Source organism: Megascapheus bottae, chromosome 5, assembly GCF_031878675.1.
Source record: "Megascapheus bottae isolate mThoBot1 chromosome 5, mThoBot2.hap1, whole genome shotgun sequence".
Lineage (NCBI taxonomy): Eukaryota > Metazoa > Chordata > Mammalia > Rodentia > Geomyidae > Megascapheus > Megascapheus bottae.
In genome coordinates, this window is record NC_143513.1 from 68,776,045 (window position 1) to 68,800,776 (window position 24,732).

Consider the following 24,732-nt stretch of genomic DNA (forward strand, 5'->3'; position numbering starts at 1 on the left):
AACTGTTTCTCTCTGTTTCTCACTCTTTTGCTTTCACTTTCATTCCGTCTCTCTCCTCCCTAAACCAAAGTCCAGGAATAGCTGTCTCATTGTGACGGACTTAAAAAGATGCTTTTGAACCAGAAGATGCTGGGAGCTTTTGGTGACTAGTATCATTCTCACTTGTGTTTTCTTCATTCCTGAGCTATTGATTGTTCACCAGCCCATTCTTTTATTCCCATTGCCGCTAAAGCTGCATGTTGCTTGCACAATTGCTTTCCTTTCTAGTTTCCTTAAACTCTTTGCTGATGTTACTGTCTGAGAATTGCCAAGGTCAGGGCTCTAGGGGAGCCCAGGACATCTGATCAGCTGACCCATGAAGTAATGGAGTAGGGCAGGAGAGGCCAGGTCCAGGGAATTCTAGCAACAGAAGAGCTCTTTCTCTGCACATGGCTAGTTAATTGGAGATTCTGGGAAAGTATGGCTGGAGAGGGGGGGACTTCTGAAAACTTCTGGTGACAGTTAAGTGGCCTTTTGTTGGCAGACTGTGTGCAACAACTTGAGTGGATTTTGTCTCTGTCTTTTCTTACCTTTTGTAGATTTTCTGTTAAATTTGTCACTCAGGCCTCTTGTCCTTTCCAGTATGACTGCTTTGTTTACTGTCTCTTCTTTCCTCCTACTATTCCTAGGCCATAATTAGGGGAGAGTGGGAGGGGTGCTTGGGAAATCTGAAGATAGACCCAAAGCATCTTGGTTGGATTCTTTTTTTCCTAGTCAATATATACTTATTTTGCTCCCCTCCCCATTCTCTTCTCCGTTCTTCCCTCTTATCCCTTCATTGTAACTGGAATACAGACCTAATGCAGACTGCAGCTGTGACTCAGGGTCAATGCCTTTGAAATTGTAATACATTATATTTTGTAGGCTTCGCCAAGCTTATTCACGCAGGCTGTCTCATCTAATGTCCCCAAAGCCCCTGTGAGGTAGGGAGGGGAGATATTATTAACCCACTTAACTAGAGAGTTAGTTAACTGTGATTGGATCAGGTCAGAGGTCTTAGATCCTGAGCAGCCCGTTCTCTGTCTCTGAGCCCAGTGGCCTTTCAGTGACGCCCATGCCTTCTGTGTAAGGAAGATATGGCCCAGGGACAGTGTGAGTGGATGGGGAGAGGCAAGGAATGGAAAAGAACAATGTTTAGGGGAGGGAAGAAAGGAGGGATATCCCAGGGCTACTAATGACTCCTCTTTCTCTGGAGATGGAAGATTTGCTGTTCAGGAAGGAACTGGCCTAACCAACCTCTTTCCCAGCCCTGAGAGGAAAGAAAAGATGAGGATATGGTTTCCTTTTCCTTTCTTCCTTCTCCCCTCCCAGGAGAAGATTTTTCCTAGCAGTGGGCGGGGAGAGGACTTGATTTGGTTCCCTCAAGGCTTGACCTCAGGGAACCACATGCTGGGTCCATACAGATCCTAACCCATTCTCAGGCCAGGTCTGCTGGCCTGTATGTGTTGCACTGTCTGTCCAGAGCCTGAACCATGCGTGGGCACAAGGAAAGCCCGTGAAGCTTGCCTGGAGGAAGAAGCATGCAGGGCAGTCCCTGGGAAGGGCCTGGGCTGTCCCCTGTGGATGGACGGACACTCCTGGTCTGCAGCTTTATCTTGGCATCAACTTGGGGCCAGATGAATTTCACAGGGTGAGTGGTTCAGTGGGAAGAAAGTCCTGCTGGGAATGAGAAGATCCAGATCTCCTGGGATGTGTGTGTGTGTGTGTGTGTGTGTGTGTGTGTGTTGGGGGGAGGGAGTGAATGTGTGGTGTGTGTGTGTGTGTGTGTGTGTGTGTGTGTGTGTGTGTGTGTGTGTGTGGTGTCTCTCTTGCTAGGACTAGATCAAGGTGAAGCTAGAATCCAGTTCCCATCCAGAACCTACTTCACTTTGTCATTATCACTTCCCAAATCTGAAGTTCTTAATCTGGGGTTCAGGATTGGTTTTAGGGCCCTGGGAATTCTCTGAAATCATAAGCCACAGTGTTTGCATAGGTGATTCTTTGGGAGTGAAGGGTACATTTTTTGATCTCCACAAGGCTATGGACCCCTGTCCCAAACAGATAAGTCATTGTTGTCCTTCAAATAATAGTAAGTTGTAGTCTACACCCCAGGACCTCTGTAAACATGACTTACAGAAAAGGTTCAGTCTCAGCCCATTACTGGTTCCCTGAGCCCTTATAAACTGTGCCTTTCTCTCCTCCATTCACTTTCCTGCACATGTATGCATGCGCCACACAGGATCCTTTACCCCTCTTCCTCCTTGATAGGCTTGATTTGGTCCTTGGGGTGATCCAGCCGTGGGTTAAAGGATCGTCTAGCTCTTAGAGCTCTGAGTCCTTCCTGCCAGGTCCCCACAACTGACCCTCTTCCCCACTCTGTGTTTTCAAGTGCCATAGACTTCCTGGAGGTGCCCTCTGCAGCTTCCTCTGCCCTCTCCATGTCTTTCCAGGGACCAGGTTCTTCGAGTCCTGGCCAAAGATGAGAAGCAGCTGTCACTTCTCAGGGATCTAGAGGGCCTGAAGCCCCAGAAGGTGAGGACTACTCAGGGCTTGGGGCCAGCTCTCCCTCACCTCCAGCAGCTGACACCTCAGCTCTTTCTCCAGCTCTCCACATCTCAAATGTCCCCTTCTAGGAACCCAGCAATGATCATTAAATTGTGGGAAATTCACATGTGGTTCCTCTCCCTTAACACTTACAAAGTTGGGTGGTCTTTTTAGCCCTCCTCTCTGTCACAGAAGTAGGGGGCAGTTGCTGAATGCATCCTACAATGTCCTAAAGCCACACAGGAAGCACAGATGTCCCTGGTGGGATGCGGTATGGCCCCGGGCTTGATAGATCTACTTCCTGATTGAAAGGACTTAGCTTAGCAAACCTGTGTTTATTTGGGTTCCTCCTTGTCAGCTGGAGTGTTTGTTTTCAAGAACATTTGCCTCTCCAAGCTTTCATAATGGAAAACATTTTCTACAACTATAATAGAAGGGTTTTGTTTGAGAGCTGAAGAAACAACCAGCTACGAAAGTAGCCCAAAGCCCTTGCTTCAATTTGTATGATACATTTTATAAGTGTCTACATTCTAAAAACTGAAAACCAAATGCAGAACCTGAGCTCCACTTAGGCCTTTTCTGCTTTTCTAGGGACAATGATAACCTCCTGCTTTCTACCTGAGTCCTTGTCTGTGTTCATGTGTCAGTAATCAACAGTCTTACCTTTAACCTTTAGACACTCCTTAGTGCTCCGTGGATCCAGGGGAAGTTGCAGTGGAAGAGAGAGAAACTTGGAGACAGATGCATCAAAGTAGAGAAAGTCACTTTTGTCACTTTGAGGGTGTGCTTGTTTACTGGTCCAGGTCTTCCTGTTCACCTTAGAGCTTTCGTTATGGAACTCGAACCCTGTTAGTATTGGAGAAAACCCTCTGGCATTCCAGGGCACCTGTAAGATTGTGCAGGGAGAAGCAATAAACACAAGTGCTTTTCTTTCCTTGGTGACCCAGGTGGACTTCTGGCGAGGCCCAGCCAGACCCAGCCTCCCTGTGGACATGAGAGTTCCCTTCTCTGAACTGAGTGACGTCAAAGCTTATCTGGAGTCTCATGGCCTTGCCTACAGCGTCATGATAAAGGACATCCAGGTGAGGTCCCATCTGGTATGTGGTGAGGGTCTTGCCTTTCACATTTCTTTTCAGATGAGGGCCCATCATGTCAGAAACATAGGCTGTAATCTGGCAATCTCCTTTTGAATCTCTACATGGAAATGGACATACCAGTTCTCAGAGAAGCTTTAAACCTCTGACAGAGTTCACAGGGGTGGAGAGAACTCTTAGCAGGGTACCAGGAAGGATGCTATGAATGAGTCTTCTACAGGAAGACTTTGTAGTTAACAGCAAAGCAGGAGACAGGGAAGATGGATACAGGAAGAAACTGCCTGAGTCTTTCTGAGCCTCTGATGGCTTCCTTTGCTTTTCTGTCCCGTCTCCATTGTGTCTCAGCTATTCAGGGCCTGGTGCAGGTTTGGGGGGGATCCATGGGGACCTAAGCCCAGTGGGAGCCCTGCAGTGCTTTGCCTCCCACTGTATCTAGTTCTGGAAGATTGGCTGCAGAAGAGGGTGAAGGAAGCCTAATCTTTCTGTCCCCACCTGATCCTGTATCTGCTAATAATGTCTTTCCTGAACACCATGAAATTCCAGCTCATCTGTTCTGTCTACAAGGATACCCCAAAGACCCTTTGATATGCTCTGGCTGCACAGATTCCCATGCAACACATGTTTTTGGGTTAGCACTCAGTGTAGTCTTCCTGGGCTGCGTCCTTCTGCAGATGCTGTGGCTGGGCCTTGTACCTGTGGAATTGTATCCACCGAGACCAATTCTCAAATGTGTGGCTCAGCAATAATCCCTCTGAGGATGCTGAGTGTGGGAACATGGAGCCTCCCAGAGCACATACACTTGACACCGCATGCCGAGGGATAAATGCATTAAGCAGCATTCCTTTCCCAGGCGGTTGCAGGGCTGTGACACTCACATCCTTTATCCTTCATCAGGCACATCTGTTTCCCGCCCAATATGTAGGGGTGGGATGTTTTTCTAATTGAATCCCCCACAAACTAAAGTGGAGAAACTCCCACAGACAAAAGAAGCCACCGCATCAAAAGGGACTAGAACTTAACTTTTCATGTTTAGCCTAGTCTATTTTGAAGTTCCTATTTCCCTGCTTCTGCTGTGCCCTGAAAAGGGGTGAGGGGGGTGATTTGGCAAAGACATATGACAGACCTTGGAAAGCTTTGTTGATTTCTGTACATCGGGGGTATTTCTGGAGTCCCCCAGTGGTCCCTCTAGAGTTGTCATGTCCTTTCTAGATGTCTCCAGCCCTGAAGCCCTCTGGGGCTTTGTTGTGTTTCTCAGGAACATGCCCTGAACTGTCATCCTAACCCTAACCCTGCCAGGCAGAAGTCTGCAAACCATCCTCAGTCAGAAGTCTGACTGCCATCCTCGAAATCATTCTGTGACTGTGAAGGCGCCTGGGGTGGGGAGAGGGCATTCTCTTGATCTGTGGTAATGATGGGGGAAGAATCTCAAAGAGGACTGGCTCAGAGGCACCAACAGGATGGGAAGGGCTGTGTATCCTTTGTTGGAGACCAGGCTTAATTCACACGCTGACACAGGCTTGATTTTTCTGTTTGTCCCCATGATCAGCTGAGTCAGATCCGGCATTTGCTGTACAGAGCAAGCCTGTGACTATGTAGACTGTGTCTGCAGAATGACATAGTCCACTGGCAGGTTAGACCACGAATGTTTAGAGGGTCTTCACTAATGGATCTATCTTTGTCTCCTTGGCCCCTCCCTTCTGCCCCTCAAGGCTCGGTAATATTATTCGTATCATCTTTACATCCCTGCTACTTAGGCTTAGTTGAGGTTTACTAAGTGTTAGTCAAACGAATGGGTGTGAGAAAGAAAGAGGAAAGGAGAAGGCTGTTTGAGGGTGAGGGTGGGGCTGAGGGGAGTGTGGCCAGCCTTTGCTCTCTGAATTCACTTTAGACAAAGGCTACAAAGGTTCTTTTTTTTCCCTTGGTCCAGGTACTGAACTCAAGGCCAGTCACTATCCCTTAGCTGTTTACTCAAGGCTAGTACTCTACTGCTTGAACCATATCTCTGCTTCTGACTTTTTGCTGGTTGACTGGAGATAAGAGTCCTTCCCAGGGTGGCTTTAAACTGCAATCCTCAGATCTCAGCCTCCTGAGTAGCTAAGATTACAGGAGTGAGCCACGGGCTCACTGGCTCATAAAAATTCACAAGGAAGGAAAGTACTTCCCCTTTTGCCTGGCTCAGGGCTCAGCTGCTGCTTGAGATGGTGGTGGGTCATGAGTCAGGCCATTAGAGAAATAGAGATGCCTACTGTGTGTTGGGCAAGAGGCTAGAAATACAAAGATTAAAACAAAAGAAGAAAATCCAGAGCTGCATGCAAGGGATTTGGAGGGTGTGGGGGATGGGAGGGAGGGGTGTGAATGGGTGATTACAATAGAGTGGCTGAGAACAGGTTGCTATGGGAGCAAATACAAGAGAGGCGCTGCTAGTCCTGGTGTGGAGAAGGAGGTAATTACGGTGTGACTGAAGAGCTGGGAAGGAGGAAGGGGGAGGGAAAGGGGGGCTTTCACCCCAATTGATGAAGCTGGATCCCATTGCAAAAAGGGCATCCTCCACTCTCTGCGGGTATTAGGATTTTGTCCCCAAACCACAGTGGCTTGGACACAATCAGATTTGCATTTATACTGACAGTGACAGTGTTGAGCTGGGGATGGGGCCAGGGAGAGACTTGACAGACAGGTGGGTGGGAAGGAAATTGCAGTGGGCCAGGCAAGAAATTATCTGATTCCAAGCGTGTTCTATTTGCATTTAATTTCGCTTTACCTACCTCTTTCTTTTGAGCCCTTTGGTCTGTTTTTTGTTTGTTTGTTTTTTGTTTTGCCTTTTTTCTCTCTTGGATGAGTCACCATGGAAAAGCTTCACACCAGCAATCAGTGCTGTGGGCTTTAATGGATTTTTTTTCTGATTACAAAAATTAATAAATATTCATGTTAGATAATTTGAAAAATAGAAGAAAAGTGTCAGAAGAAAACAAAAATCACCCCTGCTCTGACCATCTAGAACAGAATCCAATTTAGTGTAAATATTGCATCACCAATTTCTCCTTCTCCACTGGATTGTTCCCATCAGCATACAAATTGAAAGCTATTTATCCCATCTGCAAAAATCCTCTTGATCCCTTCCTTCCCTGCTCTAGCCTATGTCCATTTTTCCCGAAGAGCAAAGCTCCAGGAAGCACTTGAGTTTCAGTTTTTGGCTGTGATGACCCATTGCCTTGGCTGGTCTGTCTGCCCCCTGAGTCACCAGAGAGACCTTATATTAATAATGACACTTGACTTGCAGGGTCAGCTGTCAGTACAGCTGACAGACGCAGCCTTGTGCCTGAATCAGGTGTGAACTCTGGGCAGCCAAGCCACTGAACTCTTCTGGGTCATTGTCACCTGTCTGATGCCCTTTCATAGTCATTTTCCTCCTTCCAGCTCTGTCTTTAGACTTCAGTCCTCCATGCTCCCATCCAGTATAGATGCTAAATCCCTTCTACTTCCTCTCTGTGTCTCCAGCCAGTGCCTTTCCCCAAATGCCAGCCGTCTTCTCCATTTCCACTGCATGTGATGGGCGCCACAGAACTTATAGGTCTAAGCATATCCTCACCTCCATCCCCTCCCCTGGGTTTTCCTCAGCTCAGACAAAAGCAATGGGCTCTTCCAGACACCCAGAGCAAGAAACTTGAAGTCATTCTTTACTCTCTCATAGCCCACAGTCAACCCAGCAGCAAATCCTCTGAGCTGTTCTCTCAGTCTTTCTCTGCACAACTCATACTACCACCCTAGGTTAGCATGCCATCCACCCCGAGCCAAATTAACCCAGCAGATGTCTGAATGCTTTCTCTCTAGTCTTGCCTTCTCTGCCTCTCAGCAGCCAGAGGGGTATTTTATTTATTTATTTTTTTAGCACAAATTTTATTTATTTATTTATTTATTTATTTTTGCCAGTTGGACTGGACCTCAGGGCCTTGGAGCCGCCCCTAAACTCTTTTTTTTTTTAATTTTTTATTGTAATTAGTAAAAGGGTTACATGATATTTGCCAGGTAGAAGGTGCATTAATTCACATACAAAAATCTATGTCAGGCGCCAGTGGTTCACGCATGTAATCCTAGTTACTTAAGAGGCTGAGATCTGAGGATCACAGTTTGAAATCAGCCAGAGCAGGAAAGTCCAAGGGACTTTAACTTCAAATTAACCACTAAAATGCTGGTAGAGGACTTGTGACTCAAGTAGTAGAGACCAGCCTTGAGTGAAAAGCTCAGGGACAACTTCCAGGCATTGAGTTTCAGTCTCAGTATCCACACACACACACACACACACACACACACACACACCCCACAAGGTTAATTGTGTCCCCTGCTTAAAGCCCTCCAGTGGCTTCTTACCAGCTCTTACAAAGAAAAAGCCACAGTCCTTAAAGGGGACATGGGCATCAAACCTGTACTCCCTGTTCCATGTCATTAACCATTCTGTCTCTCACTCATTGGAGACTTCCTTGATACTCCTTGAACTTGCTTCACCTATTCCTGCTTTAGGGCACTTGACTGGTCCCTATCCCTAGAATGCTATTCCTGCAGATAACTATATGGACACATTTGCTTACAGCTTTTGATCTTGTGGGATTTGTGATGCATGCTCTTGTTACATAGTCCAGGTGAGCCTTAAACCTGGAATCCTCCTGTCTTCTCAAGTGCTAGGATCATAGGTATGTACCACCATGCCCAGCTTTACCGTGTGTATGTGTGTGTGTGTGTGTGTGTGTGTTAGTACACAGTCACTCTCTTAGCTTTTTCACTCAAGGCTGGTGTTCTACCACTTTAGCTATAGCTCCACTCTTTTTGGTGATTATTTAGAACTTTCCTGCCCTGGCTAACTTTGAACCACGATCCTCAGATCTGTTTCCTGAGTAGCTAGTATCACAGGCATGAGCCACTGGTCCCTGGCTTGCCTCACCTTATTTTAAATTGGACCCTTCTTCTCTCACATTTCCCCAGATCCCTGGGTCCCTCTTGGCATCTACTACTTCCTTGTCCTCCATAGTCACCAGCTTTCCTTGTTGGTCTGCCTTCCAAAAGCTCCAGGAGGAGGCAGAGCTTCTTTGTAGCCATCCAGCTTCTTTGTGCCCAGTCCATGGTATGCACTCAGCAAATGTTTGCCTAACAAAAGGGTTTTTAAAGAGCAGAAGAGCCACTGGCAGGTGTGGTGTGGGTGGCAGCTGTAAAGATAAATGAGAGGAAGACAGTGAAGAGGGTTGCAGGAGGAGACAACAGGGAGGAAGCAGTTATTGGCAAGGCCCCAAGGGAGAAGTGGTGTGGCTGGATCTGGAGGGCAGGGACAGAAGAGGACCAGACTCCTCTGTTGGGCCACATGAGGGACAGGTGCTGGCTAATGCATCCAAGTTATCATCTCCAATAGCTGCCATGTTTTCTGAGAGGGAATCCTGATTGTTTTAGTCATGCTGATATGATTCATCACGGATCCTCGTGTCCCCCTGTTGTCTTTGTCGTGGTCACGGTTGTCATCATTGCTAACATTTGCCAGCACCTACATGCCAAGCAGCCTGGGATGAATCTTCATCTTCAGGAAAACACTTGAAAGTATGTGCTAAAGGATGTGATAACATGACCCCCATTTCATGAGGGGAAACTGAGGCTCAGAGAAGTTAGTAATTTGCCTGAGTTAGTGATACTGTCAGGGTCTCAGTGGAGACAACCTGCCTTGGTGACTAAACTCTGTTCTAGTACCACCTGTCTTCTCAGTCTTCATGATGGTTGCTTGTGTGGTGTTTCAACTTGACTTTGGGCAAGTAAAGCCAGGAGTTCCATTTGGACCTCTGAGAGACTCAGTTATCGCATCAGATCTGTAATCTCTTCCCACTTTTGGTGCCTCCATAGCAAATGTTAGTTTGGAAGAGAAAGCCAAGGACATCCCAGGAGAGGCACCTATTGTCTCTGGATTTGCATGCATGCATGTCTGAATTGGAACTCAGTTGCTGCGAGGCATGCATTCAACTTTCAGACCCTCAGTGTCCTCCCTTCCCATCCCTGGGGATGCGCGCACCCTTTCTCAACCCTGTCATAATTGAATTGACACTAAGATGTCACTGCTTCTGTCATGGTGTGGTTTCTAGGGTGGCAATGGTGACTTATTTCTGAAGGTCTTGGTCTCCCCTCACCCTCATTTCCTGAGGAGACTGACAGGGATGTCTTAGATATCCTAAACCATGGTGAGGCTCTTTTTGTCTTCCCTTAGGCCTGGAAACGGAGCAAACATCTGTGTAGTTTTCAGGCCTGGGTAGATTAATGTTCCTGGAATTGGGGCCCAGCTGTGAGGGCTGAGCATATTCCCAAGGCTAGAAGGGCATTTGCAAAGTTGTTTGCAGTTTGGTCCAGATCTCCAAGCTGCTTTGCGGAACAAAGCATAGCCTCTTAAGGGCTCTCCTCCTGTAGGGGTCCCTGGCTGTGTGGGAAGAACTGGCTCCTCTGGGCCTTTCTTTCCAATTTCTCTACTCCTATCTTAGACCTTTACCCCACCCTAGGAAATCAAGCAAAGGAACCCCCAAAACTTCATTCTAGGGAGGTCATAGCAGGAATAGGCTGGCCCTTGCCCAGCTTCTGTCCTTCCAGCAGCTGCTCCCCACAGCTGGCTGCAGCAGCCCACCGTGGCAGGCACACATTGGTCACAGTGGGCCTCGGTGATTTCCTGGGAAATCCTGGGATTTCCTGGGGAGGAGAGACACATTCTTTAGTTAGAGCTTCCCAGGGTCATGCCTATGAGTGGCTGGTGAGAATCAAGACTCCATCAACCATGTCTCACTTCACCAGTAATCCCAGCTCTGCCCAAGTGGGAACTCCTAGCCTGGCCAACCCAGCTAAGGAAAGATTGCAGTTATAACTGAGCCTCAGATGTTGGTGTCCAGTCGTATGTTGAAATTTGTGAATGTGTGAGTTGTAAGCAAGGGGACTAGGTCCTCAGGAACGAGTGAGTCACTGGCCAGCAGCCTCATCTAGAGTCGGGGTGGGGGCCTCCCTCTTCCAACCCCTGGATTGAAGATCTCACAGCTGCTACTTCACATTAGCCACTAGAGAATTTGCTCTTGGTTATATTTGTTTACTTAAGAGTCCCTAGTCATCGAAGTACTGTAAGAACAGTGTCAAGATGTAAAAATAGTTTTCCATGTGTAGAACATCTTTGAGAATTTTCTGTAGTGTTGGTTTTGTTGCTACATAATGGTGAAGCTTTTCCTTGGAATGGAATGTTTTTATTGTTCCCTCAGTTATGAATGAGAGCTTAGCTGGGTACAGTATTCTTGGTTGGTAGTTATTTGACTTCAGGGCATGGTATATATCGTTCTAATCTCTTCTTGCTTGCATGGTCTCTGCTGAGAAATCTGGGGTTATTCTGATTGGTTTGCCTTTATAGGTGATTGTTCTCTCCTCCCTGACTGCTTTTAGGATCCTATCTTTGGCCTCTATGGATCCAGTTTGGATTATAATGTGGCGGTGGGATGTCCTTTTCTGGTCAGGTCTGTTTGGGGTTCTAAAAGCTTCTTGTATCTGGATGGGCCTGTCTTTCTGGACATTTGGGAAGTTCTCTGAGATGATTCCCTGAAGTATATTTCCAATACCATTGACCTCTTTCTCTAGACCCTCCTCAATACCAATTAGCCTTAAATTAGGCTCCCTAATTGTATCTTGGACCTCCTGTAGCGTTTTCTCATATTTACTAGATTTGAATTGACTCATTTTCTGTTCTTTTTCTATAATAACTAAATTATCTTCAACCCCGGAAATTCTCTCTTCTGCATTGTCTAACCTGCTATCAAAGCCAGACTCAAAGGAACATAGGCCCAATAGTCTCCCTCATTTGTCATAATCAGTAGAAACCTTGGGCTCTCCTAGCAGAGATTTACAATAGAACAAAATCTAGAGACTTTAGGCCAAATAGTATGACACTAAATGTAAGGACCTCCAGGATAAGGAAATAAAAGTCATATAATGAATGACTGTTGTTCTTAATGTACTATGTTAATGTACTATGTTATCTCTCATCTCTTTTGCCATCCCTTGGTTATCTCATATTGTTACAATATTTCACCTTGTTACCTGATATATTTTATATGTGCTTAATTGGTTATTTGAAATTGGATAGGGAAGGGGGGAAATCAAGATAAGCGGGGGGAGGGTGGGAGGGAAATGGGGACCATGTCATAAGAAAGGGTATCAATGTTTGTAAAGTTATGCACCTTCTATCTGATGAATATAATGTAACCCTTCTATTAACCACAATAAAAAAAGAAAAAAAAGATGTAAAAATAGAGGGAGAAAATTGCTTGAAATCCTAACCTTGCTATCCTAACAGGTGTTCATGGCATTTTGGTGTATATTTTAGATATTTTAGTGTCTTGTTTTTCTGTGTTTAGAGGTGCTTGAGTTTTCTTTCTTTTTTTTTTAACTACAAATGTTTAATGGTAAGAACAGTATGATGGGGCTGGGAGTGGTGCTTCCTGTCTATAATTCAAACTACTTAGGTGGCTGAGGTAGGAAGATCAAAGACCAAGGACAGCTTGGCCAGGCTGGCTTGAGATCCTACCTGAAACACAAATTAAGGCCAAAGGACTGAGGGTATGACTCAGTTGGCAGTAAACTTGAGCCCCTGAATTTAATTGCCATATGGAAATTAAAACAAAAAAAGAATAGTGTGATGGATTTCTTGGTTATTAACCTTTTTGCACATTTGTGTTCTCTCTTTCCCTTTCTGTATCTTTCTCTTTTTTATATATATTTGCATACAAATATCTATCTATTGGCCTATCTATCTATCTATCTATCTATTTATCTATCTATCTAATATTACTCTTGTTGGCGTTTAATTTTGGTAGCTTGGCTTAAGGAATCAAAGTCTAGGATCTCTGGTTCCTACCTTGAACACGTGTGAGCTTAGCCATTCAGTCGTGCCTCCTCTCCAATCTCTAAAACACAAATAATTAAGATGCAAGTGATGCTCTGGCATCTGGTCATCTGACCAGCCCAAGTGATATCCTAGGGATAGATATGCTTGGTAACCCAAAAGGCATTGGTCTGAATACTTGCTGCAAGCAAGAGGCATCTATAGGTTGGTAAGACTGTAACAAGTATTCTCCATGGCTGAGGGCCCAGGCACTCCTCATACTGGAGAGTCAGTGCAGAATCCTAAAGTACCTCAGCTCCCCTGTGCCAAGATAAGGGTAAAAACTTAGGTGAAAAGTACCTGCCCATCTCACTATGACCCAAGCTGGACAAAGTATCCAAGGGTGAGGTGAGTGGTAAGCAGTGAGTAGTGAGCCAGGCCCGTGCACTTGACTGCCTTCCCTATGGCCCGTGGGAAGTAGCAGAAACAAACTAGCCTCAAGGGCATTGCTTTGGCTTCATCTAAGCTGTGTTTAGGATGTAGTTAAGATAGTGGATTCAACACCATGGTTAGGACTAGCTTTGTCCATACTTAGTTCTCAGAATGGCTTGGAAGCCAGTTATCTAGGCTATTTTTGGGGTGGGGGGTGGGGTATGATGTTGCAGTCTGAGAAACCTTCTGTTTCCAGCAGGAGATCAGGGCCCTCAGGTCAGAATGGGTCTAATCAATGGAATGTTTATAAAGAGTGAAGGCACTGTTGAGAGTAGACAATGGGGATCCTTTCCAATAGGATCCTGCATGTCCAACATTTCACCCTGTGATGTAGTATGACAGATATTTGCTGTCTCAATATAAAATGAGGAAGATAATGACATCAATAGAGTAGACGATAGCGATGTTTTTACAGCAAAAATGAGACTAGTCTCTCGAGTTCTTCTGGAGTAGACAAAAAGAACTGTCCCATGAAAGAAAGACCTTGTGTCCACAGAAAGAGCTGGGTCCTTCTTGTATATTTTTCCTTGTGAGTCATTATTGATCACATCTGCTCTAGCTGGTGGGAAACTAAGGTTGCAGGAAGAAAGTTGGTAGCAGAGACAGATTTAGAACCCAGATGCCCTGTCCTGTGTGCACTTGGGAGATGGCAACATGGATATCAGTGTTTCATCAGGAGAATCATCTAGCAACCACATTTCCAGTTGTGTGGCTCACACTTAGAGTGGCTCATTTCCCTGTGTCAGTATTGTCTGAATATAGCTGGCAGAGGCAGAGCTCAGAAAAGGCCAGATGGCTCAACTCTTTCCTGTCTTCCAATGTACCCTCCTGTCTCCTAGGTGCTGCTGGATGAGGAAAGAGAAGCCATGGCAAAATCTCGCCGGTTGGAACGTAGCACTAGTAGCTTCAGCTACTCCTCTTACCACACCCTGGATGAGGTAGGTCTGTTGGGGACCAGTCCAGGCTTTCTTGTGCCTCTGAGCCCTCATGGAGTCTCTAGGCTCAGACAGGAACCAGGGTCTATTGGAGAATGTCAATTTGATGAGTGCAGAGAAGAGATTAAGAAAGGTCAATTGGGCAGACTGGCAGGTTTAGAAAGAACTCTAGATGCACTGTATTCATAAATTACTTTGTTGAGTGGAAAATCCTTTGTACAACCACTTAAAGATAATAATAATAGTAATAATAACAACAACAACAAAAACTCCAGAGGAAGGAAGAAAGAGGTCTAGAAGCCAAGAGTCAAAAAGAACAGATTGGGGGCTGGGAGTTTGGCCTACTGGTAGAGTGCTTGCCTAGCATGCACAAAGACCCGGGGTCGATTCCTCGGTACCACATACATAGAAAAAAGCTGAAAGTGGTGCTGAGGCTCAAGTGGTAGAGCTCTAGCCTTGAGAAAGTCCAAGGACAGTGCTCAGGCCCTGAGCTCAAGCCCAGGACTAACGGAAAAAAAAAAAAAAAAAAAAAAAGAACAGATTGAAGTTCAGCAATACAGCCCTAAACAGGTATCAAGTTGAGAAAGGATCTAGGCACACTAAAGTCAAGACCCTTCACAGGCCAGAACAGACTAGCAGAGGCTCTCCCTTATTATCCCATCCTCTTCCCAGTGACCCATTGACCTCTTCTGTCACCAGCCCTCGTGCTCACCCAGTCTGTGAGTACTTAAGGTATGAGAGGTGGAAGTCAGGCACATTGGGGAGCTTTTTTTTTTTTTTTTTTTGCAGAATCAGCAAGAGTCACCTTCTCTTGCAGGGGTGATAGCAGATAGAGTGAGATAACCCATGACCTGTTTATAAGGAAGAGATAAGAGATGACCACTCCAGAAAGAACTCAAGACAATGCTCTCATTGTTTCTTGTAAAGGACATGAGATTATTGATACCAGCCACTCTATTTATAAGTAATTTTCTCATTTTATAAGACCTATACTACAGGATCCATTTGCTTCCATTTCTTGATTCAGTCATGTGCATTGAAAGGACAAGAGAATGAATTAACATAGTCTTTCACTTGATGACAAAGATAAAGCATAATTCTTACCTTCAACAGGCTGAGAGCCTGAAAAGGTTTTCGAGAGATTTGTTAAATGGATTGGATGGCCAAAGAATGACAGCAGAGAATTTCTTTTTTAATTTTTTTTTATTTTTCTCATTTTATTTTTATTATTGAGGTAATGTATAGAGGGGTTGCAGTTACATTCGCCAGATAGTAGATGCATTACTTCTCACACACTGATACCCCTTCCCCTTCTTATGTTTTTCATCCCATTTCCTTCCCTCCACCCCCTCCCAATCATCTTATTTTCTCCCTTCCCTTTCTTATTTCAAATAAACAAATAAGTGTATATACAGTATACCAGGTAACAAAGTCAGGTACAGGAACAATATGAGATTAACCAAAGCACAACAAAGGAGAAGAGAAATAACATAGTACATTAAGAACAGCAATCACTCAAGATAGAGCTCTTATTTCCATATTCTAGAGATCCTTTCATTTTGTCTCATCCTATATGACATGTATCTAGGTTTTGTGCTATTGTAATCCTCTGACAGCAGAGAATTTCTAACAGACCCATGTCTGGAGATTTGAGAAGGCTCAGCCTATGTCGTTCTTCCAGGCAAAGTCACAACTGCACCCCTTGCCAGCCTCACTTCTCTGAACTCTGAGGGCCTATTAAGATTTTACTTCTATTCCTTCTCCTCCATGTCCAGCCTCTATCTTCTCCTCCTCCTCCTCCTCCTCCTCCTCCTCCTCCTCCTCCTCCTCCTCCTCCTCCTCCTCCTCCTCCTCCTCCTCTTCCTCCTCCTCCTCCTCCTCCTCCTCCTCTTCCTCCTCCTTCTCATTTTTCTTGCAGTACTGGGGTTTGAACATAGGCACTCACAATTTCTGGGTAGACTGGCATCTACCACTTGACACCACCTGAGTTTATTCCCAGCTACTTTTAACACAAGGTCTTGATTCCCAGCTGGGCATATGCCTGGTCTGTAATCACATAGTTTAGGCTAACCATCGCTGCTGGAATCACAAATACATCGCATTGCATCCGGCTTGCCTCCATGGAGATGGAATGTTGTTGACTTTTCTGCCCTGTTGGCCTGAAAATTTGATCCTTCCAAGCTCCCAACCTTGGCCTGCCAACTAGTTTGGGGTGACAGGTGTGCACCACTGTGCCTAGCTATGGGTTGAGAAAGGGGTCTTGTGAACCTTTTTTTGAAATCCACTGGCACCCAGCTGAGTTTTACAATTCTAGATTTGGATTCTTTTAGACTCAAAGGGAAAAGTGGGGCAGCAACAAAGAGGGTGGAATGGTGGAATGAGAAAATCCAGAGATATGTAAGGTTCGCTTTACTTCCCACTCAATTACAAGTCTGATAGACTTCATTGCTTTTAGATATATAACTGGATGGACAACTTTGGAACGGAGCATTCAGATCTCGTCTCCAAAATTTACATTGGCAACAGCTTTGAAAATAGGTCCATTTTTGTCCTAAAGGTAAAAGCTTACCAAAGGTAAAAGTTCAAATAGAAACTCAATAGTGAGAGCCTCTGGCAGAAGTCTGGCTCATGGGGGATGGCAGGGTGGGAGTTTGGGCAGAGAAGCAATACTGCCTAGGACAGTCTTCAGATGGCCCTTGAAGTTTGAGATGTGTCATTTAGGGACACACCCTAGTATGGATGTCCTGGTGATGGTGTAACGATGTCAGGAAGTAGTGGGAGGATTGCAAAGGAGATAGAGCAGCAGAGAGGCTGTTGTCATCTTGGACTTGGGGTGAATGAGTGAGTCAGTATTCTTCCTGTTCGTTTGGTTGCTTTATCTATTAACTAGGAAAAGAGGTATGCAGAGGCTTCATTTGACAATGGAGGTCATCTGGCTCAGGGAATTCCACAGATATGACTAAGCCTCTAGGGAAACCACCCAGCCCTTCACAGGGCCACTGGAACAGAACTTGAGCAAATGTGACAACTGCAGTGCCCATAGCCACGAAGGAAGCAGGTGGATGAGTACAATGCCCGCTGGAAAGCAATTCTTAATGCACGCCCTAAAGGGAACCAGGAATGTGGATCTTGTGGGACACTGTGCTACACAGGTGCTGCTGCCCTTGCCAAGGCTCCCGAGAACGTTCCCAAACAGCCGCCTGGCCTTGCCTAACTTGACCCTTCATTTTATCTGTTTGTTTCCATCCGGGACCGGACACTATTGTAGTGTCTCTAAAGTGAAGAGCTTGCACAGCAAGGGAGCAGTAGTCTTATGACATTTCCAACTCTCCATTCCGTGCTTTGGGTGGCTTACCTTGTTCTGCGAGTGTACCACCATAAGTCAGAGTTCCCTGCACATGTGCACCTTCTGGGCTTATGCACCGGTACCCGTATGCACTGCCTCGCTTGGGTTAAGTGCACAGGATTCATGGATCCTGCCTAGGTGGTGAGGGTCTATCTGGGGCCTCCTTCTAGGAAACTCAGGGACAGCAGCATCACTGTCTCTGGATATACCTCTGTCTGGGGGTCTGTTTCTTCCCCCCCCCAGTTCAGCACTGGAGGGTCTAAGCGCCCAGCCATCTGGATTGATACTGGGATTCACTCTCGGGAGTGGATCACCCATGCCACTGGAATTTGGACTGCCAAGAAGGTTAGCAGGGACCTGCAGCTGAGAGGCAGCTGTGGGGTGGGGAGCGAGGGGGAGGGATGGAACCAGTGGGGAAGGGTTGCTCAAAAAATTAGACTCAGTTCCTCTAAATTCAGAGGGTTCTATTCTCTCTGGACCTTCAGGCCAACTACCATGTGCTGTGACTTCGTGCAGCACAGGTCCCATGTCTCTTCTCTAACCTCCAGTTGTTTTAAACCTTTGTTTCTACATGGGGGGATGTACACATGATCTGACATCACTGCTTCCTATAGTTACTGTCCTTCCCCCATCTCTGAGTGACCAGCAAGGCCTCTTATCTGTCCTTCTTTCTGTAGATTGTCAGTGAATACGGCAAAGATCCTGTTCTGACAAATACACTGAAAGGCATGGATATCTTCATAGAACTTGTCACCAACCCAGATGGGTTTGCTTTTACCCACACCATGGTGAGGGCACCTGGGAATTAGCTTTGGGTGAGGTCTAGGTTACCATGGCTTTTGGAGCTGGCCCCTTTACGGGCTTCCTGCAGAGCCTGGCTGAAAACTGGAGGGCTTCTCAGGGCTGTAGCCTCATGCCCTGCAACCTCCTGCCTGCTGCTCAGGGAAGGCCTGCACTCAGGCCTCTCCTCAGAGCCTAGCTTCAACCTCCCAATCAATATCTGATCTACAGTCTCGGCTCACTCAGCCCCATCCTATCCTAGAGGTTCCTTCCCTTTGCTCCTCTCTGCCCTACCAGACCCCCGTTCATGGGTCAGGATGTCAGCGCTCCTATCCCTGGGAGTGGGCCCAGTGGATGAGGTCACCTGACCTGGACTTTCTCAGAACCGCTTGTGGCGGAAGAACAAGTCGAGCAGACCAGGCATCTTCTGCATTGGTGTGGACCTCAACAGAAACTGGAAGTCAGGCTTTGGAGGTACGGCATGCTGTGGTGGTGGGGTGGGACTAGATGGTCCCTAGCAGGTTCTCCCACACTGCTGGGTTGCATGGACTCAGGACAACATCATTAGCTAATGAGTTCTGGGCCTGCCAGGTGAGCATGTGTGGAGACTGACTGAGATACAGTGGAAGATTGCATATATGTCAAATGGGACACACAAATAGGAACCCTGGGCTCCCCACATGGGGATAACCTACAAGGGTTCAAACTCTAAAAAGTTGCAGGCAGAGGCCCACAGAAGTACAACTTGTTCAGACTTTACAGTTTCCCCACAGGTTCTCCAGGCCTTCTGTAAAGGAAGCACAGCCGGAGAGAATGCTCTGAATTCATTCCTTGTGACTTGAACCTTTCCAGACTGGAGCTTAGTTTGTCTGCTTAGTTCTTTTCTTTTCTTTCTTTTTTTCTTTTCTTTCTTTTTTTCTTTTCTTTCTTTCTTTCTTTCTTTCTTTCTTTCTTTCTTCCTTCCTTCCTTCCTTTCTTTCTTTCTTCTTTTTTTTTTTTTTTGCCAGTTATGGGGCTTGAACTCAGGGCCTGGCCACTGTCCTAGAGCTTTCTCAAGGATAGCACTCTACCACTTCAGCCACAGCACTGCTTCCAGCTTTTTCTGTGTATCTGGCACCAAGAATTGAACGCAGGGCTTCATGCACGCTAGGCAAGCACTCTACCACCAGGCTATGTTCCTGGCACCTGTTTGCTTATTTTTGTGCCAGTACTAGGGCTTAGATGCCCAGCTTTTTTGCTCAAAGCTGGTGCTCTGCCTTTTGAGTCACACCTCCATTTCTCGCTTTTTACTGATTAGTTGGAAATAAGCATCCCTTGGATTTGCCTTCTCAGGCTGGCTTTAAACTGTGATCCTCAGATCTCAGCCTCCTGAGTAGCTACAATTATAGGCCATTGGTTAACAGCTCTGTTTTTTTGTTTTTGTTTCTGTTTTTTTTTGTTTTGTTGTTGTTGTTGTTTTCTGGTTTTTTTTGGGGGGGGGGTTACGGGACTTGAACTGGGCCTGGGTGTTGTCCCTGAGCTCTACAGCTCAATGCTACTGCCCTACCCTTGAGCCAAGTCCCACTTCCCATTTTCTAGAGGTTAATTGGAGATAAGAGTCTCAGGTCCTTTTGTGCCTGGCCTGGCTTTGAACCTTGATCCTCAGATCTCAGCCTCCTGAGTAGCTAGGATTATAGGCATGAGCCACGGCACCTGGCCAGCTCTGTTTTTGTCCTTGTTTTTTCTTGACTCATCACTTTGAGATTCCGGGCTGGTGGGTTATTGAGTTGGTGGTACATATTTGTAGAGTGTAAGATTGCATTACTGGCTGGGCAGCCTTCTCCTGACGTTCCTTGGTGTTCTCTGATTGTTCTTCTCTCCTTCACATGCTGGGGACACAGGGATTAGACAGGGAAACAGAACTCCAGAGAGCCCAGAGATGGCCTCAGGCCTACAGTAGTTTGATGGTGGAAGACTGGTTTTACCCAAGACAAATTGTCTAGGACAGAGTCTCAGGAGCAAAGTCTCTCCGCCCCAGATGAAAGTGGTATTCACATTCCATGTTGGACAGTTTGGTGCCACAGGTGCCACTGCCATAGGCTAGTAACACAACAAGCCAGTAACACAACATTGTAGCTTTGGATTGTTCATGTCTCTGAAAATCTGGTTTCGTTTGCGTATGTTGAAAAACTAAGACAATTCTGAAGCACTGGGGAACAAGACCCCCAGCCCATATGGTGGGGCAGCCTGTGAGAGTCTGTCTGGGCTGTGAAAAGATGACTGAATAAAGTTAGATGTTTCTACCTTCAAAGTGACCTGGTTTATACTGGGTGAACACTCATATGGGCCGTACAGACTATTTGCAGTCAGTGCTCACATGCTGAGATTAGCCCAGCTAAGTAGAAAGACAAATTATTTCTTGAAGAAAATAACTTTCACAGGTTTCTCCAGAGGAAGAAAGAAAAATCTTTATGTATACAATGTAAAAATCAATTATCAAAAAAAAAGCCCAGTGGGGCCCAAAAAGCTCCCATAATCTCACTACCCAAAGATTACAGCTTTTAATAATTTACCATGTCCTTTCAGAGATTTCCCTTTGCTGTAAATTACATTTTTAGAGAAGGAAAAATAAATAGCTAATGAATCCATTAGCAAGTACTTGTGAAACATCCAGGCTCAGAGGACCTTGACTGTGAATGTTGGAGAGGCGGGCAGCTAATTCCCATTTGGTCAGAGGAAGATTAGTTTATTCTGCTTAGCTCCAACCAGAACTAATGGCCTGGAGTGTTTCTCCATATTTGGGCAAAGCCACCTGGTTGCTGGCAGGGGAACTGCGTTGCTTGCGTGGGCTGCACAGATAGACAAAGCTTTCAGCATCCTCTGCTCTGCTCATCTGTTGCTATTTGTCATTAATCAAGTGGAGCAGGTGCAAAAGCTCCCAGCAGACACAACAAACAGGGCCATTGTTAGCAGGGCCCATGCCACATTACAGGGCTTCTGCTCATCACTTTGCTCTGTAGGCATGCTCCCTTCTCATCAGTGTCCACAACCCCAAGTCAGGACTGGCCAGCCAGGATGGGCTGTGCACTCCATTGATAGAATGGCTTCTAGGCTGCCTATGGCCAGAAATAGCAAGTGCTTGGGCTGGTGACTTAGAAAGATGTGGTTTATGGTTTTCTTATTGCCTTTAATTTGATTGCATCATGAGATGTCTGGAGACAATCTGTCCCAGTGACCATCTCACCTGTGCTCTTCGTGAGAACCATTTTGATCTAGTTTACTGTTCCTGAAGGCAAGAGAAATACTCTGGCATCCTCAGGAGATTTCAGAAGTTGAGTAGTTCTCTGGCCTCTGAAACCTCTGAGTTGGGCTTGGATGCTCCCTCCATTTCAGAGAGGAGGAAGAGGAGGAACTGGAAAAAATCCTTTTCATGTTCCCATAATCCAGGGGACCTGTCTGACTTAGCCCTCTATAACATGGCGCTTAATGAGGGGAAGACAGCACAACACGAGTGACAGAAGAAGAAAGGAGACAAGGAAACAATGGGAGATGGGGACAAGTTCAACTTTTCAAAAATAAAGCATGAGTCCCCTTTGCCCTCTCCTCCAAGTAGGGCCCCAGAAAGAATTATCAAAGGCTTCCTGCATTGGTGGCACCCAAGGCAAGTGTCATATGACTATGGGGAGCTGCTCTCTCTTTTCTTGGTTCCCCAGAATTTTCCAAGAGCCCTCAGGGCTCTCCACAGGGCTGTAGTGTTGCTGAGGCATGGTGTGGTTACAGTTGTGTGAGACCAAGTTATGCAGCAATAACAAATACTCCCCCATGCCAGGCACCAATCGCTTATGGCTATAATTCCAGCAACCAAACTCCAGCCTTTACTAAAATGCTGCAAGTGGAGCTGTGACTCAAAGGGTAGTCAGTCTTGAACAAAAGCAAAACAAACGAAAACATAGCTAATGATTAAAAAAAAAACCTGAGTGCTGGTGGCTCACACCTGTAATCCTAGCTATCTAAGGGACTGAGATCTAAGGGTCATAGTTTGAAGCTAGCAGAACAGGAAAGTCCTTGAGACTTTCCTGAAAAGGATAAGGAACAGTGGATAGGCCCTGAATTCAAGCCCTACAACCAACAAAAAGAAAGAAGCGAAGAAAGAAGAGAGGATGGAGGGAAGAAGAGAGGGAGGGAGGGAAAAAGGAAGGAAGGATGGAAGGAAAGAAAGAAGGAAGGAAGGCAGGCAGGCCCAGGTCATTAGTTCAAATTCTAGTACTGGTACACACATAAAAAATAATTTTAAAAAATACCCCTTCAAATTTTGGTAGCTTAACACTGTAAGTTTATCGGGTATGCATACTAAAGACAAATGTGGGCAGGTGACTCTTGGAAGTTCTTTTCCAGTGATGACAGAAGGAATGCTGTGTCTGTTAAGAATGTTTTGCTTTCCACCACCACAGGTGGTGAGGATGTGAAGTCACCTTTGTCTTAATAGCCTGAAACTAGGAGTGACATATCATTTCTGCTCATATTTTCATTGGTCAGAAGCAATCATATGACCTCAAGCAAATTGTAAAGGAAGCTGGGAGACAGGAGGGTTTTTGTTTGTTTGTTTTGTGAGCATTGTCACACCTGAGAATTCCAACCCTTTGAGGGGGCTTCATTTTACTTCCAGGAAATGGTTCCACCAAAAACCCCTGCTCAGAGACTTATCATGGGCCCTCGCCTCAGTCAGAGCCAGAGGTGGCCGCCATTGTGAACTTCATCACAGGCCATGGGAACTTTAAGGCTCTGATTTCCATCCACAGCTACTCTCAGATGCTCATGTACCCTTATGGCCACTCTCTGGAGCCTGTTTCAAACCAGGCAGAGCTGGTAAGATTTGCTGATCAGGGCTTAGGGGGAAGAGGAGGCCATTCCCCAGGAAACCCCGTGTCTGGCACATAACCAGAGGGTTATATCACTGGATCAATGGGCCCATCGCTTCTTTGGATCAAGTTCAAAGCCAGAGATGCTGCTAGGTGCTGAAATCTGAGGACTATGTCTCAAACCCAGCCTTGGCCTGAAAGTCCCTTAGACTCTTAGCTCCAGTTAACCAGCAAAAAGCTGGAAGTGGAGCTGTGGCTCATGTGGCAGCATGCTAGCTTTGTATACAAAAGTTCAGGATAGGAAGTAGAGCTGCGGCTCAAAGTGGTAGAGCACTAACCTTGAGCTGAAGAGCTCAGGAACAGCGCCCAGGCTCTTAGTTCAAGCCCCAGGATCAGCACCAAAAAATCAGACAACAACAACAACAACAACAACAACAACAACAAAAGCCCTTGGCAGTGCTGAATTCCCTTCTCACAGGAGCTATCTGCACCATTGGCTTCCATGTTTCTCATCAGCCGAGAGAGCAGGGGTACTAGAGCGCTCCTTTGAGCTCTGGCCTCCATCTCTGACTATCATTTGCAGTATCATCTTGCCAAGGACGCAGCCAAGGCCTTGTTCGAGGTGAATGGGATCGAGTACATTTTTGGCAGTATCAGCACCACCCTCTGTGAGTAAGCCACATCTACCTGGGCTTGGGCAGGTGAAGCTTGAGCTGCTTGGCAGGCCTGGCTGGACACAGAGCAGAACCACAGACCTAGCTCAGCTGGGCCAATCTGTTTTCACATCTGCACAGAAGGGTGGACAGTGATACCCAGGAAATTGCTTCTTTGTAACCTCAGTGCACAGCTCTTGATACCTGGCTTGTGAAAGGAAACATGCTTAGTCTGATAGCCTTCAGGAACTTTCTTTTGGGCAAGGATAGAGGGCTGAGAGTGTCCTGGGACTGATGGGATGGAGTGGGGGTTTGACTCTAGAGTGCCTCTTTACCATCTGACCATACCTTCTCTTCCCCTTTGGGGACCTTTTGGTTTTAGATGTGGCCAGTGGGATCACCGTGGACTGGGCTTATGACAGTGGCATTAAATATGCCTTCAGCTTCGAGCTCCGGGACACCGGACGCTATGGCTTCCTGCTGCCAGCTTCCCAGATCATCCCCACAGCCCAGGAGATGTGGATGGCAATACGGACCATCATGAAACACACCTTGAATAATCCCTACTAGCCAGAGCAGGCAGGGCTCTTGCTCTCTCTTCAACCCAAGACATCCATCCCCCTCCCTGCACCCCTGTGGGACCTCTGGGAAATAGATTCAAGTTTGAACAGGCTTTGCTGCCTCTTGTGTTGGCTGCCATCCCTTTGGGTCGGCGGGAAGTGCTACCTGCAGGAAAATGAGGGGCCTGAAGTTTGTGCCATTTCTTCACTTGTGTTCTCAAGGTCAGAAGAGAAACCTCACCTCTGGTCCCAGTACGGTTTAACATGACCTCCAAAGGGACAATGTTACCTAAAGGACAAGATCTCCAATCGTCTGATTTATAGCACCTCAGGGGAAAGCATGGGTCTAGACGGAGAGCCTGACAGGTGATTCATGTTCCAGGATCGGGGAGGGTACATCTCAGGGGACCCCATTAACCCCATACTGAATTGGGAGCAAGTCACTGGTTTGTGATCACTAAGCAGTGACTTAGGGAGTTATATAGGGAGGCTTTTTTAAGACGGTAATGAAGCACCCGCCCCCATTTCAGCCTTCCTTCTGACACCCCTAGAACAAGAAAGTCATAACTGAATGGGTGGCTTAACTTTGTGGCACAACTACTA

General features: G+C 46.3%; 1 protein-coding gene across 7 annotated transcripts; it reads left to right on the forward strand.

Annotated features, from left to right (window-relative positions):
• Window positions 1-24: 24 nt before the first annotated feature.
• On the forward strand, window positions 25-24,242 carry Cpa5 (carboxypeptidase A5). 7 transcript variants are annotated; one of them, XM_090333301.1, is made up of 13 exons: window positions 25-962; window positions 1,075-1,131; window positions 1,502-1,669; window positions 2,469-2,550; window positions 3,510-3,644; window positions 13,857-13,955; window positions 16,408-16,509; window positions 17,542-17,643; window positions 17,976-18,086; window positions 18,462-18,552; window positions 22,724-22,923; window positions 23,500-23,584; window positions 23,952-24,242. In XM_090333301.1, the coding sequence occupies exons 3-13, from the start codon at window positions 1,560-1,562 to the stop codon at window positions 24,137-24,139; spliced, it is 1,305 nt and encodes a 434-aa protein (XP_090189427.1). In that variant the 5' UTR covers window positions 25-962; window positions 1,075-1,131; window positions 1,502-1,559; the 3' UTR covers window positions 24,140-24,242. The 7 variants fall into 7 exon arrangements, with proteins under 7 accessions (XP_090189427.1, XP_090189428.1, XP_090189429.1 ...); XM_090333302.1 differs by lacking the exon at window positions 1,075-1,131 and having other exon boundaries at window positions 25-142; window positions 904-962; window positions 1,461-1,669; XM_090333303.1 differs by having other exon boundaries at window positions 25-142.
• The last annotated feature ends 490 nt before the right edge of the window (window positions 24,243-24,732 follow it).

Excerpts from the sequence above, each read along its gene's own strand:
- Cpa5 (XM_090333301.1), top strand. The coding sequence starts at position 1,560 with ATGCAGGGCAGTCCCTGGGAAGGGCCTGGGCTGTCCCCTGTGGATGGA. Across the intron at positions 2,551-3,509 it reads AGGGCCTGAAGCCCCAGAAG|GTGGACTTCTGGCGAGGCCC; the intron begins GTGAGGACTACT and ends TTGGTGACCCAG. Across the intron at positions 13,956-16,407 it reads CTTACCACACCCTGGATGAG|ATATATAACTGGATGGACAA; the intron begins GTAGGTCTGTTG and ends CATTGCTTTTAG.